The 21457-nt window shown below is 41.6% G+C and overlaps 1 protein-coding gene across 2 annotated transcripts; it reads right to left on the minus strand.

Moving 5' to 3' along the window:
* Nucleotides 1-1759: 1759 nt before the first annotated feature.
* On the minus strand, nucleotides 1760-21281 carry CPSF3 (cleavage and polyadenylation specific factor 3). 2 transcript variants are annotated; one of them, XM_056856151.1, is made up of 18 exons: nucleotides 21190-21281; nucleotides 18522-18585; nucleotides 17108-17205; nucleotides 16555-16683; nucleotides 15207-15384; nucleotides 14283-14372; nucleotides 12535-12685; nucleotides 12010-12185; nucleotides 11236-11394; nucleotides 10347-10493; nucleotides 9338-9490; nucleotides 8169-8277; nucleotides 7961-8059; nucleotides 6040-6134; nucleotides 5225-5312; nucleotides 3917-3986; nucleotides 3163-3259; nucleotides 1760-1866 (listed from the first exon to the last, which is right to left on the minus strand). In XM_056856151.1, the coding sequence occupies exons 1-18, from the start codon at nucleotides 21258-21260 to the stop codon at nucleotides 1762-1764; spliced, it is 2079 nt and encodes a 692-aa protein (XP_056712129.1). In that variant the 5' UTR covers nucleotides 21261-21281; the 3' UTR covers nucleotides 1760-1761. The 2 variants fall into 2 exon arrangements, with proteins under 2 accessions (XP_056712129.1, XP_056712130.1); XM_056856152.1 differs by lacking the exon at nucleotides 21190-21281 and having other exon boundaries at nucleotides 18556-18561.
* Between the last annotated feature and the right edge of the window lie 176 nt (nucleotides 21282-21457).

Here is a 21457-nt window from a genome sequence, read left to right on the forward strand (position 1 = left end):
TAAATGCAATGTGCCTGCAATGGGAGCTGTGTATATCTGCAAAGGCCATATACTATCATGTTATTTCACTTGCTGTGATACTCAGGTGTGAGAGATCTGATAGATCAAGCCCACAAAGGCTATTTCATAAGCATGTTAAAAACACCACAAGCCTCTTCATTAAACTTCTGTTCAACCAGCATGACTACCATGCTTTTGGCTTCTTACTGCAGTTGATGCATATAATTATGTTTTGAATTACAAGATGCCCATGAAAGAAACTAGCACTTTCCTAAACCCATTAAGTACGGATCCATTATTTTCAGCAGATTTTGCTTCCATGGAAGAGGTATGTGTCAGAATGATAATCTGCAGTTCTGCTTTCCCTTGGAATCAGGAAGATAGCAAATGATTCAAGAAATACAGCCTTGTAACACCATTATGAAATTTTTGTAAATAGGAGAAAACACCTGAGAAATGAGATTATGCATGGGTTTAATGGTGATTTGCAGTGCAGCCCCAGTAATTTTTTTAAAGCAGCAGTCGTCTTGTTTGGAGGCTTCCGAGAGGCGCCTGGTTGGCCACTGTGTGAACAGACTGCTGGACTTGACGGGCCTTGGTCTGATCCAGAAGGCCTTTCTTATGTTCTTATGACAATTAAATGTGAACTTTTGGGGCAAAAACATGGTGTGGAAAGGCTCTTAACTCACTACCTATTTGTTATTTGTGCAGGAAAGAGATGAGGAAAGGGCAAAGGACAGACCCTTACTTGGCTGCTGGATCACCATCAGTTATGTACTTGGCATTTAGAAATACACTTGCTTGCTTCAGTTGGTATGCCTACAACAGCACCTTCTGCTTCAAACTCCTTTACACAAGCTGTTAAATTACTAGGCCCTGGCTCAAAGTCCTGAACCTTATCTAGATTAAGCACAGTATTTATCCTGTTTATATCTCACGTTCGTTTTTTCTAAAGAAAAACTCAATAAGGTTAATGAGTACAAATTCAGGCAAGGGTTATCCCGAATGTACCCAGACTGCTGCCCCTCCTCCAACCAGCAGAAGCCAAGAGTACAGCATGCACAAGTAGAGAAGGGATATAATATGTATCAGTGCTGGTAGTTCTAATTTGACTTAAGCACACCTCCTGAACCACATACTGCTGTGGACATTAACAGAGCTGTGATATCCAAAACCAAAGGACAAAAAGAACTGACACAAAACAGCAGGCAAGCTTTCAAGTTCTCCAGAACTCGTCATCAGGCTGGATGTTTTAAAAAAATAAGTGGTGTGAGGGGTCTCAGACCCATGTCATTTTGATTGGTCCTAATAAAATAGTATGTGGCTTTTGTTTTTTTATTTTGCTTTGGGCCAATACAACTATCTGTAACCTCTTTCGCTTTTGAAAAGATCTGTGACAACTGATAGAAAGGACTCAACCCATAATGTAACACATGCTCCACGACTCTCCCCATTTCCTTTTCCAGAAGTAGTTCCTTGGGGTTTATAAAAAACTATTCCTCAAGATTCCCTCATTTTCAGAAACAGCTTCTCAGACGGTACGGGGCATGTTGCTGGAAGTTTCCAAAGCTCTACTGTGCACATTAAAATGCCCCCGAAGATACTTTGAATTCTAGGCCTGGTAACGTCACAGGCTTTGTATTAAGTAGTAAGAGCATGCACTTTACTAAAGAACATTTTTTAATTTAAAAAAACCAGAACAAGAATCAGCTGATCAGTAGAAATTGTCCTGCTGATTCCACTATATACGATAGTCAGAGTTCAGTGTACAGGGGTGAGAGCATCGTAGAGTCGCTGAGCAGCCAGCTCCACCATTTCCCGAAGAGTTTCATCGTCATCTTCACATCCTGGCTCATGGTCAACAGTCTAAAAAGAAGACAGAATGCAGTTAATCCACAGTTTCCTCTCATTTTTACTTTTAACATAAAACATTTTAACATAAAATGGTCAGTTTAAGAAGGAACATGCTCAGGACCAGGTGGTTAAAAGCATCCTTTTAAAAAGTCAACTTGAGGGGAAAAAATGAGCTCAAGAGGACTACAGAGTTGTTTTGACAAGCACATCTGCAACACATGGTAAGCTGGTTTTGCAACTAAACAGTTTCAAGGACAGTTTCAGGTGGGTAGCTGTGTTAGACTGTAATAACAGAACAAAACTGAGGCTAGTAGCATATTAAAAGACCAACAAAATTTTCCAGGGTATCAAGCTTTTGTGAGTCAAAGCTCATTTAGTCAGATACCTCACTGATGAAGCGAGCTTCAACTCATGAAAGATTATACCCTGGATAATATTGTTGGTTTTTAAGGTGTTCCTGCCTGGGCTTGAGTTTAAAAAAACAACAATTTGTAATAAAAAACATGGGACAAGGCAAAATTTCAGCAGGGTAGCACAAGCCCTTCCTGTGGGCCCAAGCAGCATTTTGGATCCCAGCTGAAGTTTACTGTTCTGCAGCCACTACTCTCGCGTTAGTCTGGTTTTAAATTATGGACTTTAAGTCTGACTGGGCATGTGATTGATACTATAATGTTTAGCAATGATATAAATCAGTTGAATTCAACTTAATCCTTCCGAGGCCAATCAGACACCAGCAATATGAGATATATGAATCAAAATATAAAGGATCTGTGCTGGTTGTTAATTAAGCACATTTATAACTTTGGACAGAGAATGACTGTGGGGGTATTTTTCCCACAGCAAACAGCCAGTCATCCTTTTTTCTCCCGACAGCTCTGCTGGACAATAACTTGCTGTTCCCAATGCTCTGTATCGTGGATTCTGAATTGGTTTTTGGATGACTGTATCACACCTGCACGAAGATGCCTTCAACTGGGACTAGGTTTGTTATAACTACTGCTGGCTGTAATACAAAGCCATCCTGACAACCAGCCCTGATACTAGCTCTGTCCTGCATTTAACATGGTACAGGTACAGACAAATGATCTACCCTGGCCAGACTTCTTTGGAGGTGTGGGTGATGTTTACTCCAAATGTAAATATTTTTTCATTTTGCCAGTTTCGCACTTGACCATTTCTGTACTCAGCACTCCTTGTGAAAGAGCACAGTACTTCCTTAACTGTGTGTGTGGAAAGTGATGTGCGCGGTCTCAAGAAATTTTAATGGTTAAGACAAATAATGTCAGCGTCAAATTTAAGTGAACATACCCGTGTGTCCAATGAAAGATTTGCTGATTTTCCATCCACTGTGACACTTATAATGTTATCTTCCTTTGCACTTACACAGTCTTCTCCAAAAATGTCCCTGCAAACCAAGGTCCATCATTACAAAGGCAGAACAGCAAACTAGTCTCCAGCACATTCTATTCAGGGGGCATACATTTGCTAATTTTCGGTTTTAAAGAGATACATAGAAAAGAGCCCGCTGTTTATCACTAAACTCCAAACATTTTTAGAATCACCTCCATGCTATTAAGTGAATTTTAAAACCAACCACATGGGGGAAATCACATCTTTAAACAGTTTAATTCATGGACTAATGAACACTTCAATTGGGTTGTTATAGGGAACCAATTTAAAATCAGAGGCTGGCTGAAAATTAAGGGCACACATTTATTTTCTGAAAGTAATTTGGTTCTGGGGTATACAGTTAATAGACACTGAAAAACAAAAATATTAGAGAGAGCCTTTCTGCTCTTCATCAATAAATTACAATGTTTACTGTAAGTTATACTTCCTTCAAAAGATGTGTCCATATTGAGGTTTCATTAATATGCAAACATAATCTATTAAAACATTATTTAAACAGTTAATCACTGCACAAACCAATTTAAAGCAGAAAACGCAAAAGTAACTAAAAGCGAAGGACTGTGCATTTTACAAGACATTTATTCACGAAGAGATATACTACAATTAGCTGTAAATACTGATAGTTTTTCTGTATTGTAATAGCAGAACTTACTGTAGCATAATCTCCATCTTTTTGTGATACATATCCATGTCTATTTTTTTAGGAAGTTTATGTATCATAGCTGAAAAACAGATGTAAAACAGATGTTCAAATTTACTTTCAATTTGTGACAATATAGTTGATTTCAGGTCTTTAGGAGCAAAGAAAATATTAGCACTCACCTATCAAGTGCCCAAAAGTCTGAACAGTTTTCTCTACACAATTAATATCAAACTAATTCATATAATGCCAAGAAAAAAGGGCACTATAATGTTATTGAACCTGCAAGCACACCTCAGGTTATACACATGCACAATAATTTTACAGATCTGGCAAGAGAAAGACTTTTCAAAAGTGGCCTTTATTTAATGACCTTAAATCTGACTTATGGCGATTTCACATCTGACTTATGTCACATCTGACTTATGGCTTCCCCTTGTGGGCTTTTCAAAGCAAGAAAAGTTCAGAGATGGTTTGCCATTGCCTTCCTCAATTCCCCCCCCCCCCGCCCCAACAAGACACAGCTGACTTACGGTGTGATCCCATAGGGTTTTCAGGGCAAGAGACCTCTGGAGGCGTTTTGCCATTGCCTGCCTCCGCGTCATGACCCTGGTACTCCTTGGAGGTCTCCCATCCAAATACTTGCCAGTGTTGATCCTGCTTAGCTTCTGAGATCTGACGAGGTCAGGCTAGCCTGGGCTATCCACGCCAGGGCAAAAGGGGACTATAACCTATTTAGTTCTATACCTACAGTGGACCATAACTGATGCTTCTTCAATTAGCAGAGCTAGAGTTGAGGTACGAGAGAAATACCTGCCACAGATCATAATTTTCTTCTACAAAGCTGAATTCCCTAGAACTCTTATTAGTAACACATTCATGAATATGATTTAATTTAATTCAACATATTATACCCATTTTGCACATTTAAATTTTCCTCAACACTAAAGCATGCTAAATTAAACATGCTCCCAAATCCTATGACAAGGAGGAAAATTTACATCATGAAACAGATGGGAAGAGCTTAGAATTTGTGCTTGATGAGTTTTGGTCTTATTTATTTACTTAACTGAGTCATATGCTGCCTTTCTACTTCTCAGAGACATTGAAAGTTGCTATCAATCCACAAAAGCGTAAAATAAACACTATGATTGAACACTGACAATATTACCCCCCAAAATTAAAACCACTAAAATCATAGATGAAACCTCAACAACATGGAGTTCTATGGCTCCATGTTTGCCTACATAACCTAAGTTATAACTTACTGTGTTGGTTTACTTATCTTTACACATCAGCACAAAAATGTGAAGTGCTTACATTTATGTATTTTGGGATTTGATTGAACTTCCAGTATCACTGTTGTTACAGTGTCTGCATACATATCATTAGCAGGGTTTGCTACCCACTGGGGAGAAAAGAGGCAAAGAAGTGAAATCAGGATTATAGGATTGTCATTTTTAAAGTGTACATACGTTTGTGGAATGCCACTCGACACATTTTTATTTTTATCTTCTACATCTAAGCAAGGCTGCCAAGAAAGAGGTGCAGAGAACAGGGGAAACAAAGTTCAGGGATATCTAATCATTTTGGAGGCCGAAGAAGACAGGCAAGTCATGCGATTTGCTTGTATAAGACATCTGGGCAGGATATGCGTGACACAAGAGGGGTCCAACAAGAAGAAGAGTTGGTTTTTATATGCCGACTTTGTCTATCTTTTAAAGGAGTCTCAAACCAGCTTACAATCTCTTTCCCTTCCTCTCCCCATAACAGACAGATGGGGCAGCCCCCTCCCCATCTATGAGATTTCAATCTGATTTCAAATAATGTTTAAGAGAGAATCCTAGCCAGCAGTCACTCTTATTTAGGACAGAGCCAATGTAATACTGCAGCCTGCACCTGCCCAGAGCCAACAAATTACAAGCATTGCATCTTCATCAACTCATTGCGAAGGGCCGTTTTGTAAATTACAAGCCTTACAAAGTAGGTGACAGCAAAGAAAAGAAGAAAAAGCAGGTCAGATTGGGACGGCACCACTATTTAGTCTGACAAAACACATAATAGCAGAACGATTCTCAGCAAACATTTCACCAAAGCCACAAGTAAACAGAAGCTTTTCTTCTGTCCATACTTACCTCAAGCACCACCATGCCTGGTTCCTGGATCACAGTAATGGCTTTAAAAACTCTGTACGCTGGCTTATCCTGGACTTCGGTTTCTGTCACGTCACCTTAAAAATGACCAAGATCACAACAGCAAAATTAAGTAAACCAAAATTTGTACATAATAAACATCTTTTAAGTAAAATATAACTCCTCATTTGGATGTGTCAAACATTTCTTTTTGAAGGTTGTAACTGCCTGAATGGCAATGGAGTTCTCTTCCTGGAGAGCAGAACCAGCCTTCTCAGAACATACCTGTGTGTGGACAAATGGTTAGTGAACCAGGCAATTAATTGCAGATGTGACCAGCAGCCAATTCTGCTCATAGCAACAAAGAACATATTGTATGACTTAACTCTTCATTTCCATTAGCCAAATTCAGTGCCTTCTTCTCCTGAACACTTTTTCAGTAGTTAATCCCGTGCAATCATACCTACAGCAATCTGCTCTGTTTTACAACAAAATAGGACTTCTTCATTCAAAGAGTAATCAACTTGTGCCATTCACAGCTAAAGGATGTATTGTTTGCTACTAGTTTAGTTCACTTTCAAAAGGGGATTAGACAGACGCTTGGAACATAGGTCCATCAGTGGCTCCTAGCCAAGAGGACTAAAAGGAGCCTCTGCTTAAACCTCCAAGTACCAGCGTTAGGAGGCAACATCAGGGGAAGACCTTGGCCTCTGTGCCCTGTCTTAAGTCCTTCCAGGTGCATCCAGTTTGCCCTGTGGGATGCTGGAGTAGGTGGATCACTGAACTCATCCAGCAGGGATGTTCTTAAGCAACTTCTCCATCTTCCCATTGCATTTAGAGCTCCTTGAAGCCAGCAGGAGAAGTGCTGTGAGGCAGGGGTAAAAACAGAGATTCAAGACAGAAAGAGGAATAGGGGAAGTAAGGAGCGTAAAGAATGACAAAGGAAGGAGTGTGAATGGGATGAAGGAGGACAAAGAAGAAAGGGCCTTGGAAAGGGATAAAGGAATGTGGAAGCAGGGCAGCAGGCAGGCACCAGGCAACACATGTGGATCCTATAGCACTGGCAGGTGCCACATTTGGGGATTGCTGGGGTAAACTATAGACCACAACTTACGAGCTTCAGGGCATGCTTCATGGCAACAAAGACATGAAACCAAATAGAAGACACGGTGTTCAGAGCTGTAGTTTTAAGAACATAAGAAAGGCCCTGCTGGATCAGACCAAGGTCCATCAAGTCCAGCAGTCTGTTCACACAGTGGCCAACCAGGTGCCTCTAGGAAGCCCACAAACAAGGCGACTGCAGCAGCATTGTCCTGCTTGTGTTTCACAGCACCTCATATAATAGGCATGCTCCTCTGATCCTGGACAGAATATGTATGCATCGTGAATAGTATCCATTTTGACTAGTAGCCATGAATATTCCTCTTCCATGAACATGTCCACTTCCAAGTTGGCAGCCATCACCACAACCTGGGACAGGGAATTCCACAATTTAACTATGCATTGTGTGAAGAAATACTTTCTTTTATCTGTTTTGAATCTCTCACCCTACAGCTTCAGCAAATGACCCTGCGTTCTAGTAATATGAGAGAGGGAGAAAAGCTTCTCCCTGTCCACTCTCTCCATACCATGCACAATTTTCAAACCTTCTGCCCTCGTGAATCCTGCCCATACTGATTTGGCCAAGGAACTCTTTCTCCATTAGCCGTAGAACCTTTGCAATTGCTGAGGATTCTGGGACACATTCTGGGGGGAACCCTCAGTACAGTATGTTTCCCACTTCTAATTTTATGTTCTTTGGCAAGGATTTCAAAAACCAAGCTGCATATTAGTTTTCTAGCTTGAAAGAAATGACAGAAATGATTTAAAAAAAACACACACACACACTCAAATGGATCTTAAGGATTTCTTTTCAGTTACTCACTAGTTAGTTTTTGCAGTTGGTAGTAAAGCAGAGTAAAAGAGCCCGTGTATGGAACAGCCTGGGTCTGTGTCACGGTGCTCATGGCCAGGTCAGTGTAGTCTGAGGGAAATGGGGGGGGGGGAAACACAAATAAGGACCATTAATTGGGCTTACCAAATAGCCTACTGAGACAAACTGCTTGTGATGTTCTCTGGCCACTGTTACTTACTGGACAGGTCGCACGGACCAAGTATGTGATAGTTGAAGTTCCTCTTCACAAGTATTCCTGAAACTCTTTGTCCTTGTTCTGGTTTCTTGTCTGCCAGAGAGCCCATGACCTGAGAAAGAGGGACAAAAACAGAAGGTTAATGAAAGGGTCAACAATATAAGAAAGGTGAATGAAAACTAAACCATGGAGAAGAAAAATAGACTCCATTTAAGCCGGGAACAGTCGCGTCAGTGCTCCAAGTCTATGTGCCAGGTACTACACTAGCATGAAGAGATGACACACCTTTATCCACTAATTTACAATGTATCCTTTGTGTACCCCTGCACTTAAATATATTATCTGAAGTAGAATAAATGCTTTTTACTCATTCCGATGAACAACTCTTTTCCAATAACGTGGCATGGTTCCTGGCAGAGGAAGTAATTAATAACTAGCACGATAGCAAGTGGTCTATAGACGATAAGCTAACAATGTACCTAAGATTTACTAAAAGGAAACATAAGTCTCCCAGTATCTCACACAAAAACACCACTATTATTCATCTAAAGCATATAATGAAATACAAAGCCAATCAACAAGGTAAGTACATACAAACTAGTACAATATTTCTTTTTACAGGTATACTGGCAGAGGAAGGGCAGATGACCATAATGAATAGGTTATATTGATTCTCATTGAAGATGCTGGTTACTGTGCTGTTTCTGGTTTTCAGGAATGAAGCTGTGATCCTTAGGGTTCTATCAAGTATTTGATCAGGAACCCTTGTCACTCAGGACAACTGAGAAACTATGGCCAGGATCCCAGCCACCTGCAGAAACAAGTTTTTCTACTGTCCCCTTTCTGTTTCCAGAGAACCCCCTTACTCTCCCAGGAGAATGGCTCCTGGAGGTAGGGGGGACCCCTTTGAACTTGGACTCAAGGCAGCAACTGAGAAGGAAAACCAGCAACTCCTTCCCTTGCGCCTGGGGCTCTCTGAAGTCCAGCGTGGATGTTTACACAATAAAGTCAGATTCAAACAGAACTCACTTCCCTTCCCTACTAAGCTCCTCATATAGCCCAAAGAGTTCTTATCACTCTAGGCTTCAAAAGGGGTAAAACAGTTTTGGAAGAGGGAAAAAAATACTACCTTTGACAAACACTACTAGGTTTTTTGTTTTAATATTTTTTACCTTGGCAAGCTTTTCTCCTCTGAAGTTTAGGGTCACAGCTTCAGTATTCCTGGGATTGTGGACCTCGATGTGAACTTCGTCATTATCCTCGTATTCTCGAATTAGCGCAGCTTTCAACCTGGCCATTTCGTTCTGCTCTCCGTGCACCAATATCTACATTAAAGAGTCAGTACAGAAAGCTCTCAGAATCTAGGCACTTTTAAAAATTCAATGTATTGTCAAAAGCTGGTGGTTGGGGCAAGAAGGAAAAAGGGACACATCCTTGCTGCGCACAACATGTCCTCAGCGACTGTACTAATCTACACTGTTCTTGTCACCTACCACTAGGCTTCATTTTTTCTCCCACATTCATCCATTCTCTCATCAGCTTCTTGGTAGTATTCTTTGGTCAGAAACCAAAAAGTCCTCTGCTAAGCAGAAAGAACTTCATTGCAACCCTAACCTATCCACCCTGTGCCATATCACATGGGGCTTTTTGGAGAGGGTATGTGTCCTGGACTCCAACAGGGAAGGGGGGGCATAGAAAAAAGCCCTGGCAGGTACACGGAGCATGGACAAAGTCTTTTGTATCCTGGGCTGCATTTTTGAAGTGTTCTGTAGCTCTACCCTTCCACACCCCATATCTTGCCTGGTTTTTGACCACTCTTTTCTTGCCTCTTCTTATACATTCCTTCATTTTATGTTGACCTGGATGAATCTAATTTCCAAATAATATCAGAGTGGTTTTCTCCCATCAGCAAGTGAAAACAGCGTTTCTGATAAAACAACCCGAACAACATTGATTCTAAGCCCCTTTTGTGATTATTGTTATTTATAAGCTTTTTGTCGTGTTAACTGCAGCAGTATTCTTGATAAAATCGCATGTCATAAAAAGGCGGCAGCACACTTGTTAAAGCATAAATTATCCCAGGTAATGAGCCTTGCTTTGAACCATTATTGTCTACCCTCTGGCCAGTTGTGGAACCTGAAAAAAATGCCATACTCCCTGAAAACCAATACAGATACTAACCACATGGGGAGGTTTCAGCGCTCGAATAAATTCACTGGTTTGTTGGTAATCCGTATGAGCAGAGAAAGAAATGTAATCTACTGACATCTTTAGTTGAAGTTTCTGTCCTGACATGGTTGTAATTTCTTCAGGCTCAGACATTATATGCTGCAACAAAACAAAAATGGCAATAATGTGCTATATCAAACCATTTTAAAAAAGGTACCACAGTGTGCACACATCCTAAAAACCTGGCATTGTAAACTTCTGGCTTGATTTTACTCTGCAAGGCCAATTTGGGGAGGGGCCGTGGCTCAGTGGCAGAGCATCTGCTTGGCATGCAGAAGCTCCCAGGTTCAATCCCCGGCATCTCCAGTTAAAGGGACTAGGCAAGAAGGTGACGCGAAAGACCCCTGCCTGAGACCCTGGAGAGCCACTGGTGGTCTGAGTAGACAGTACTGACTTTAATGGACCAAGGGTCTGATTCAGTGTAAGGCAGCTTCATGTGTGTTCATGTGAGTTTTAATAATAAAAGGAAGGCCTTGAGAATGAAAAGGAGTGGCTTGTCTAAGTTTGTTGCAGAGGGGAGATTCAACCCAGAAATTCATAATGCCATCCTAAGCAGAGTTATACCATTCTAAACCCACTGACTTGCAGGGACTTGGAAAAGGGTAATTCTGCTTAGAATGGAACTGCTAGTGTTTTCACCGCTGTACTGTATTTGCTCCCTGTTGTGACTAGTTTGCTGCAATAATATGACCATTTTAAAGAGTACTGTACTATTTACCTTTGCCTGCAAATATACAGACCCAGGTCAAGCAATAAAAAAAGTTTATCTAATAGTAAAATAACACCACATCTCAGGCAGTCTATACTGTATTTAAAATACAGCGACAAAACGGTAACTCACCTTGGCGAGGGTTCCTTCAACACAATATCCTGCTATGATGACGCCGTTCCTTTTGTCAGTACACCAGCTCTCAAAAAGCTCTCGGGATAAGCCACTCTGCATCATACCAGGGGAAGCCATGACAACGCTGGGGCCGATGTCATCAAAATGATCCATACTCTACGCAACGAAAGAAGATCTATTAATTCAACTGATGAAGGTAGAGCAAAGGATCCTAGCCAGTCTGTGTATCCTCTATGATGCCACACTTACTGTACAGAGGGTTTGCAGTGTTCTTTGTTTATAATACACTCCTTAGGCTCAGCGAACTCTAAATAAAAACACGGTTTAAATGTGGTCCGTAAGTAATATGCTGCACGGTACAAGATGATAAACTTTAACGTTGACCTGATCAATGGTGTAACTCAATCAACAAATATGTTGTTAGTGCTACAGAGGTGGATTCAACCATATTCCAAGGAGCCTTCCTGTGGTTTAAGGGGCTCTTCCACTGAGAGTCACTGAAATTGGAGAAAGGATCCAAATTTTGCTTACTGGAGTGGGAGGAAACGGAAAGATTCTCCCACTGCAACTATGAGACTATTCCTGGCCAAATACAGTTAAATCTTTGTTATCCAGCATTCATGGGATATGAGGGAGAGCCAGTGTGGTGTAGTGGTTAAGAGCAGTGGACTCTAATCTGGAGAGCCGGGTTTTAATAAGTTAATCTAAACAATTCGTTCACTGATTCAATGTTGTCACCATAATATTAACACATCCTTCATTCACACTCACCTTCAGATTACTAATGTGCTTGAATACAAAGGGGTTATTGATGTTGATCTGCTTGCGGATTTTATCGTTCATGGCATTGACGTAGGTCTGATACACTGCCATGCACTTCTTTGCCAGAGAGGAAGCATAGTATATAGGGATCTCATGTAGCTCAGGGTGATTCTGCCAGTATTCATCTAGATAAAGACACCTAAGTCAATGTATCAAAATCACTCTGAAGCTCTCTGGGAAGTTATTTTACAATGGAACAGATATGTAGCAATCCTAAACATATACATGGGTCTCTTGACCTTTGACATCACCCTCATAAGGTTCACCAGCAGCTGCCTAAAGTACTTCCCACTGGACGTGGAACAGGAGCTTTATGTTTGATAAAAATGTCTAAGCTTTTACACAAAATGCAGAAGCAGACTACCTACAAATTAAGGGATGCTTCCTTAACTATTATTCAAAAACATAGGAAACACATTAAAATCATCCCTGCTTTAATATGACATTAGAAAAAGGTAATGTGCAGATTCATACCTAAAATCAAAAGCAATTCTTGTGCTCTTCCTAGAGCAAACACAGGAATGAGACCTCTGCCTCCTCTGTTTACAATATCATGTACAGTGTTGCAGAATCTTGCCTCCCGCTCTTCCCGTTTCTCATGGATGTGTGTACCATAGGTGGACTCCTAAGGACATAAGGCACATTATTAAAACAATGGTAGACATCTTCTCTTATATTTCCCCTTTGGGGGGGGGGGGGCTTACCCAGGACAGCAATGGTAAATATTCGAAGTGCTATCATCCCAATGGAAGTGATTTATGAATTACTCTCAGGGGGACAAATCAGCTGTTTTAAACATTACACTCTAAAGCAATGATGGCCAATTTTTTGGTAAGCATGCTACAACAAATCCAAAGTATGAGAAAGCGCAGCCTCTCGCCTTACTCCCATGCTTTGGTGTGGTTTTGTCTGGCTTGTGGCAGTGGAATAATGCTGGGGTGAGCCTACAGCCTGGGCTGCATATGCAGCACAATGAGGTGTCAAGAGTGCAGAGCCGGAACTGACTCTTGCAGGTGAGAAATTACATTAGTTAATTAATGTAGGGGAACATCACAATTCGCTGTTAGTCGAAAACCAGAGCAGTGCGTGAAAAAGCCAGGCTAAAACTTTTATCTCCCTGATGATCTAACTTCTTATTTTTAGGGATTTTTGAACATGGGGGAAACATAAAAAATGTGAGGTTTCCCCACTCGTCATCTGATAGTAGGCTTCCCTTGCTGGTGTTCTTGTTCAGACAGAAGTGATGTCACTATCCTGTGGTTTAGTCACGTGGCTTGAGACAGAGCTCTAAGTGCGTGTGTGTCCCCTTACTTCTATTGTCTCAAAGTAACTGACAGCTACAAAAGGATTATTTCTAGCGTGGGGTGGCACTTGGAAACTTCTGGTGGGCATTCATTCACTGGCTGAAACTGGGCTGTAAGACTACAGTAACGAAGGATCTGTGTCACTGGCCAGAGGCCTAAGGAGCATTTGGAAGTTACACTCTTCCCTCTAAGTGAAAGAAAACCATGAGAAGGGGAAAATCAGCTTAACTTCACCCGTCACCCATAGTGCGATATAGATAGTGGGAGAATTCTTAGATGGAGAGAGTGGGAAAATTGGATGTAGTAAAGCCATGGACTCCAGGTTTGAAAACAAACCTTAGCCAATGAGCGTCCCCAGATAAAAGAATACACAGGTCTTTTGTGTCATGTTCACTCCACGACATCCCTCTCTATTGTGGCCATTTTACTCTTGCACACATTATTATTAATCATAAGAAGCAGTAGAACCATATGGAAAGTTTCTAAGGAAATCTTTCAAACATTCAAAAATTACTTTTCATCACATATTGAAACAGATATTTTAACAAAAATCCTCAGAAAAAGTATACATTAGTCTTTACATCATGCTTAGCATTCATGATACATTGTTTCTGAGATGCCCAAAGTTACAAAGGACATGCACCCTTCTTTTATGATTTATTGCACTTGTATACCATCTTTCTTCTACTATGGAATTCAATGCCACATTCAAGCAATCTAAGGTAGTTTCCAAAACAGGCATTGAACTGACCCAGATGTATTCATTTAATTTCAAAATTTTATGCCCGCTTTCTGAAGACCTACTCAAGGCACCTTATTTATTAGCACCTCAGCAAAGCTGCTGTATTATATGCCTTTCAAGCACACTCTGGGACCCAATATTAACATCAAAATTGTCATGAGAAAACAAAGACTTACAATGATAAGAATATCAGGTTTAATATTGGGAATCTCAGCTGCCATCAAGTGCCTGTCTTCTTGTCTTGAGAAATCACCTGTGTACAGAAGCTTTGACAAAGAAACAAACAATATACACACTGAGCTGTATCCAAAGCACTGCAAGTTCTGCTCACTGAAAGGAATTCCCTCCTCTCTTCCCTTCTGTTTCATTTCCAAAAATGCTGCACCTAGTTTCTAGAGGACCCCCTTCCAGGAACAGAAACGGGCACAGTGTGGGAATCTGTAGTCGGTAAAAGAGTAAGGGAAGATTACGCACTCCTCCACCAATAGAAGTGCTATTCCACTGGTGGAAAATGAGTGTTGGATCCAACCATTGTCTTTAAATAGAAAAACAAACCTTCCATCTGACACTTTTATAAATTAGTTTATGATATAATAATTTTCCTAGTGTACATATTTTAAAATTTTGGATGTACTTTAATTCATCAGCAATAGCTCTCCCTTGACATGCCTGGATATAGGGAAGTTCTAGAGTAACTGAGAAGGCATACAATTTTTTTTAAGTTATAACAAGGACTACAAGACATTTGTAGTTTTCTATTTTGCGTTATAAAGAACAAACTATCAGTTTTTATCATCACTACCTCTGAGCAAGTTTAAAAAATAAAATCCATGTAAGATAAGAAGCCAATACTCTGATTTTTGGAACATGCATGAAAATACTAAATGAAATGTATTAAAACAGGTAGCTACCACTGCAATGCTTGTACACTAGTTTTTTAGCCTTCATGTGACTAATGAAAAAATATGGTGGTATGCAAATCTCCCTGTGACCCTCCCTAAACCTCTGCTATGTTTTAAAACCAAAGTTTGTAAAATAATACAAATAAGCATTCAGTGACAGAAGCCTGCTTGAATTTCTATGAAGTACTAAGGAAATACCTTCACACCAGCTATTTCAATCATAAACATGGCAGCTCCCAGAACATGGCCCGCATGGTAACACCAAAACTTGATTCCTGCAACCTCTTTTACTTCATGGAAGTTGATTGTTTCGATTTTGTCCATGCTTTCTTCTAGATCTGTCTCCGTATACAACATGTCATCTGCAGATATATTGCTGTATGAGACAATAAAGAAAAATGTCATCCTGGTCACTAGTGTTTCAGATAGTTCTAATTCTCAACATGGCCCCATTAGTGGAGACATAAATCTAGAGACTGGAGCTATGGACAGACAAGACAATCTTTCTACAAATCTAAGAAAAGCCCCCGGTTTGCAGAAAAAAACTGTAATCTAACAACATACACCAAACAAAAACAAATATTTTTTTAAAAAACAAAATAATAGAAGTAGCACTTAAAGCTCTAAGAAAGGAACGCTCTCAGTTGACACTGTGGGGGTTACTAGGCAACTGCAACAATAATGCTAGCCTTCAAGCCTTGGTTCCTGACAGTAAAAGGCAGGCGCAGGGCCCTTTCCAGGTCTGTTTTGACCTTTGAGGGAGAACTCAAGCATAGCAGCAACCACTGGCAGATCCAACTGCTTGCTGCTGTTTAACAGCAGCCACCACATGAAAGCCAGTAGTGTGTAGTGGTTAGAGTTTTAGAATCTCCACTCTGCTGTGGAAGCACAGTGGGTGTCCTTGGCCCGGTCACACACAAGGGTTGCCAACTACCAGGCGGGGCTTGGGAGATTTTTTGGAATTACAACTATTATTCAGACTACAGAGATCAGTTGTCATGCACAAAGTGGCTGCCTCAAAGGGGGATTCTATGCCATTATACCCCACTGGTGTCCCTCCCCAGGTTCCACTCCTAAATCTCCAGGAATTTTCCAACCCTAGCCCACACTGCCACCCTAAACTACCTCACAGCATTGTTGTGAGGATAAAATGGAGGGCAGGAGAACAATGTAAGCTGCTTTGTGGAGAGAGGTGGCGTATAAATGAAGTAAATAATAAGTATAGCTAAAAGGGGGGGCAATAAATGGTAGGTTGGCTGGTAGGTAGGAAGGAACAGAGGAAGCAGGGAAAGAGGAGAGGGCATGAGGGCTGCAAAGAGGAAGGAAAGAGGAAATAGTGGAGAAGGGGACCCCCTACAAGTCCTTGTGAGTCTCCCACTTGAACATTTACAATTATGTAGGACTTGAAAGATGCTCAGCAGCTTAATGTAAGATACAGAAGAAATTATAATGGCAGGATCCAAATATTACATTTACGTTGTTCAAATTACTGCATCATTTGTTTTTCCCATAACTTAAGAAGAGCTGTGAAAACTATTTAACTCACCTAACTTTGACATAGTCTGAAAGAAGCCATCTATAAATTGCTTTTGTGGCATGGGTCATAAAAGTTCTTCCTTTAAAACTTGTCTTTTGTAGAAACCATGGTAATGCTCCACAATGATCCAAGTGGAAACTGAAAAATTAGATTTGAAATCAAACTATGTAAAATTCCAAGACATATGGCCAGATAATTTGTAGTGTTACTATATGGTCAAGAAAGTAAAAATAACACTTAACATCTCACATCAGAGTTAAAAAAACTATTACATGTCCTCAGCAAATCAAACATTGAGCAAAATCCAAAATTCCACAGGCAGTGTTCTGCTCACATCTGGGAGCTTTTCAGTTCCCCTCTTCTAGCAACAGCTTCTCCATGATATTGATCGGTTGCCCCCACTCTTGAATGGTACAACGTGAGATGCAAGGGGCTGCTGAAGGCAGGAACAAAAACTTTCCCTCTCCCCCTATACATATAAGCATACACAGCTTGCCCCCCAAATAATAATACACTCAGAACAAATCCCCCTGAACTCTGCACGGATCTACAGATAACTTACTGACTAATCAGAAGGAGATCAATCTCAGCTGGGTCTATCAGATCAATATAAGGAAGAGCATCCATTCCTTCTAGACCAGGGTGAATTCCACAATCAAGCTGAAAACATACATCAAAATGCTTTTTAAAAAAACAAAACAAGCAAGTGGTTTATAATGCAAACTAATGACCTGATGATTGCTATTAGTACCAGACTAATGAAGCTCATGTTACACGCCTTGCACTTCAATATATTATCTTAAAATTGATTCAAATGTTTCATGTCTCACATTGATGCTGCTTCCCACCAAAAACCTGGCAGTACTATACAGTGGGTATAACATATTTACTCCAATCAACCCACTATATGCCTAATTAAGTAGTTTCCATTTCTATTCCAGCACAAGGAGATTCTGTATAAAATGCAGAACATCCATGTGTGAATGGATTGCTAGTACTGCTGCCCCCACATGAAGCACCGCTGTGCAGAAAAGGTTTGGGGTGGCCTCCTCATGGGGTATAACATTTGGATCACCCCTCAGCTGGAGCCTCAAAAAAGTTTAAACTGGGATTGCTCAATTTTGCATTGCTGCAATGCTTTGGAGATTCACGGTGTCTATCTGACAACCATTTCCCGCCAAGTAGATGAATTGGCATCTCATGCAAATGCATACATCGGGGGGGGGGGAATGCACATGCAAAACATTAGATGCGTACAATGGAGAAGTATATTGTTGCTAGATGGTATTTTGAGTACACAGGTGATACAGCCAGATGAGGTATATAGAGTTAAACATAAATTAAATGTAGGCAGAGACTCCGCTAAAACAAGTACTTAACCACACAGTCTGCTAATGTTCATATGTAATACAAAGTTTATTTCAAGATACACTCACATGTTTTAATACATTACGCCAGATATCTATCACTCTCCACAACACAATACTCCAGGGGTTCCCAACCTTTTTGAGCCTGCAGGCATATTTGGAATTCTGACATGGCATGGTGGGCCAAGCGAAAAAATGGCTGCCACAGGAGGTGGAGCCAGCCACAAAGTGATTGCCACAGCTTAACTTCAGTGACACAGTGTAGATCCTTGTGCCATAGTGGCAGCTACTTCCAAAGCAACATTTTAAAAAATCTGCACAGCCAATCAAATCTCCAAAAGTCAATCAGATGCCTTGCTGGTCAAAAGCCCTACCTGGCTCCATCCACTTCCTAAAAACACTTGGCGGGCACCAGAAAAAGGTGCCGGTGGGTTCCATGAAGTCCACAGGCACCAAGTTGGGGACTCCTGGAATACTCTAGTACATTCAGATAGACACATTATCATAAACTATTAATGCTGCACATGGGTAAAGAGCTAAGAATTTACATACAAAAGATATACAACCTAGAACAAGGAACATTTGTAAATAACTTAGTGCAACGATTACCATAATCTTCCTTCCTTTAAACTCCAGGATAATACATGATCTTCCTACTTCCTGTCCAGCACCTCTGTGTGAAAAGAAAGCCACAGTAATTTACTGAACACCATCACCCATTCACGGAACAAAAACAACTAGCTTTCACTTGGCAAGTGAAATGAGGCCTTCAAGTCACATCTGAGAGCTCTGCAATCTGGGACGTGTCCCATGGTTCCATTTCAGTGTGAGAGCCTTGCTGTTGGAAGAAGAACAGCCATATAGCCTGGTTGTACGTGTGTTTAGTCCCACTGCATTCAACTGGACTTGCTCTCCAGTAAAACATCAACAAATCTTGGGGTCACCACAAAACTTGTGTTCTTGTTTTGTTTCTGTTGTTGCATCTGACGAACAGTAGCACCCCTCTTGAGTTTTGCTAGGTCCAATAGTACCTTAGAGACCCTCAAAATTTTGGGGGTATGAGCTTTCGAGAACCAAACCTCCCTTTGTCAGATACAAATATAAATGGGGGACCCCTGGGTCCTTACATCCCAGTCAGAAGGTGGGACAGTTGTTGCAAAGAAAGAAGTCAGGATGCAGAGGTACAACGCAAAATGTAATCAGCTTGATTAGAGCAGGGAAGAAATACTTGGGGCAGAAAATTAGCATCTATTGTGAGATAAGAATCCTGTGTCCCTATTCAGCCCTGGAGGTGGTGTCCGCGGTGCTGAATTTGTGAATGAACTCAAGTTCAGCAGTCTCACGTTGTAACCTCCTCTTGAAGCTTCTCTGTTTGACAACTGCCACTCTTAGGTCAGCAACGGAATGACCTGGAAGATTAAAATGTTCTCCCACTGGTTTTTAAGTATGCTCATTTTAAATGTCAGATTTATGCCCTTTTATTCATTTGCATAGAGACTGACCTGTTTGCCTGATGTAAAGCGTGGAAGGGCACTGCTAACACTTATTGGCAAATATAATGATGGATGATGAACAAGTGAATGAACCTGAAATGGCATGGCTGGTGTTGTTAGGTCCGGTGGTTGTTGTCAAAGTGGAGTTTGTCGCACTATAGCAAGCATGTATAGGATTAGTTATGTTCATTCTTCAATATGCAGAATTTTTTTTCATGAGTGGTTGCAGGGGAACAGCAAAAATGAAGTTTTCCCCATCTAAAGCAGTATAGCAGTATTTGCCCACTTCTGTCCCTCCCCCCCAGGGCTGGTGGGAGAATGATGGGAAAAAGCCCACGTATGATGTCAATATGTATCCGGGCATCATATCTGCCTCTTGCCCCATCCCAAAAGCTCCTGGGGATGCCAGGTGGCAGCTTGGGGTTCCTATATACACCCCACTCTGCCTCCTCATTCTGCTTAATATATAGACCAGGCCTAACATGGAAAAGACAAGGGACGGAGAAGGATGAGAGAGAATCGAGGCTGCCAAGAAGCCTGGAAAAGAGTGTCCTGTCCTTTTAAGAGACTTAATGTGCGGAGATGGTCAGCTGAAGCTTTCTAAGCCATGGGAATAAATAATATCGCTGGGTAAATAACAACCCACTAAACCCAAATTAAAGGGACAGAATCTTTTTTCTTATCCCACCAGTAGGCAACCTTGGAGAATATGTGCATGCATAAAACACATATTATATACAGAAACACATAATGGGAAACAATTGAAAAGTACAGAAGTAGGGTTGCCAGGTCCCTCTCCGCCACCGGTGGGAGGTTTTTGGGGCGGAGCCTGAGGAGGATGGGGTTTGGGGAGGGGAGCGACTTCAATGCCATAGAGTCCGATTGCCAAAGCGGCCGTTTTTCTCCAGGTGAACTGAGCTCTATTGGCTGGAGATCAGCTGCAATTGCAGGAGAGCTCCAGCTAGTACCGGAAGCTTATGCAACCCTAAGGAAAAAAAAACTCAGTACACAGCCACTAATATATATCACTTTTAGTGTAGTTTCCCCCCCCAAAAAAAATATTTTCTTTACCTTGCACTTAGCTTATCATGAACACGTGCACAACAACAAAGCTATAAGTTCCGGATATACTTAAGATTTACCGTGAAGCTTCACTACATAATATAACTAACCAGAACCTTTTAACAATGACGAGCACCCCCCGGGTTGCACAAGTATAGATCAGTACACCTCCCTTTTCACAGATAGTGCCAAAAGCTTGGCAACTCTATTGAGAAAGCAAGGTAGACTTCCCCTGACTATGGAAGATCCACTGATTTAGCAATTGGTAATAATCTCTTTTCCTTTCTGTAAATGTATTGAAATGTATTAGGACAGCAAGGGAATAGCTTGTTGCTGGGCAGGATATCTCTGTGTGTGTATGTCTGTGTGCTAAGGAATTGGGGCAAGAGTCGTGGAGGGTTACAGTAAACCATAACAAGAACTGGGTGAAACTGTTACTCTACTGCCGCCTCGATGTCTGGAGTGCTATCAGCCTACCCTGAATGTTGATGGGTTGTCATATCTTGAATTTGGATAAATATCTCTCCCTCAGTACAATCGGGGCTCAGAGATTTCTGCCCATTAGGGCCTCTGAGTCAGCAGCTGCAAATAAACTGTTTTCTTGAAATAACGATCTCGGGTCTCTCTCTCCCCCCACATCACTATACATAAGGCGGCACTTAACACCGCCCCCGAGACAAATCTGCACCCGAACCGCCCACGGGAGCGCCGCACACACTCACAGGGGCCGGATCAGCAGCTGGTCGCTCTCCTCGGCCGGGATCAGCGCGTCGGCTTTCCTCTTGGCCGACATCCCCGGGGAAGAGCAGGAGGCGCGACCACCCGCGCGCCCGTCCCCGGCACTCGGATTCGCCTCAGGCTAACGGTCCCTCCCGCGCGCCGCCTTTCCCCCTCAGACCCGGAAACGCGCCCACGCAGCCCCTACTTCCGCGCCCACTGCGCCTGCGCGGGGAGGTGGTCCAGCGTCGAGACGTCAAAAGGACCGGAGGA

Source organism: Euleptes europaea, chromosome 10 (genome assembly GCF_029931775.1).
Source record: "Euleptes europaea isolate rEulEur1 chromosome 10, rEulEur1.hap1, whole genome shotgun sequence".
NCBI lineage: Eukaryota > Metazoa > Chordata > Lepidosauria > Squamata > Sphaerodactylidae > Euleptes > Euleptes europaea.

Excerpts from the sequence above, each read along its gene's own strand:
- CPSF3 (XM_056856151.1), bottom strand. The coding sequence starts at position 21,260 with ATGTCGGCCAAGAGGAAAGCCGACGCGCTGATCCCGGCCGAGGAGAGC. Across the intron at positions 16,684-17,107 it reads GATCTCCTTCTGATTAGTCA|TTTCCACTTGGATCATTGTG; the intron begins GTAAGTTATCTG and ends CTAATTTTTCAG. Across the intron at positions 3,987-5,224 it reads AAATCCCAAAATACATAAAT|CTATGATACATAAACTTCCT; the intron begins GTAAGCACTTCA and ends TCTGTTTTTCAG.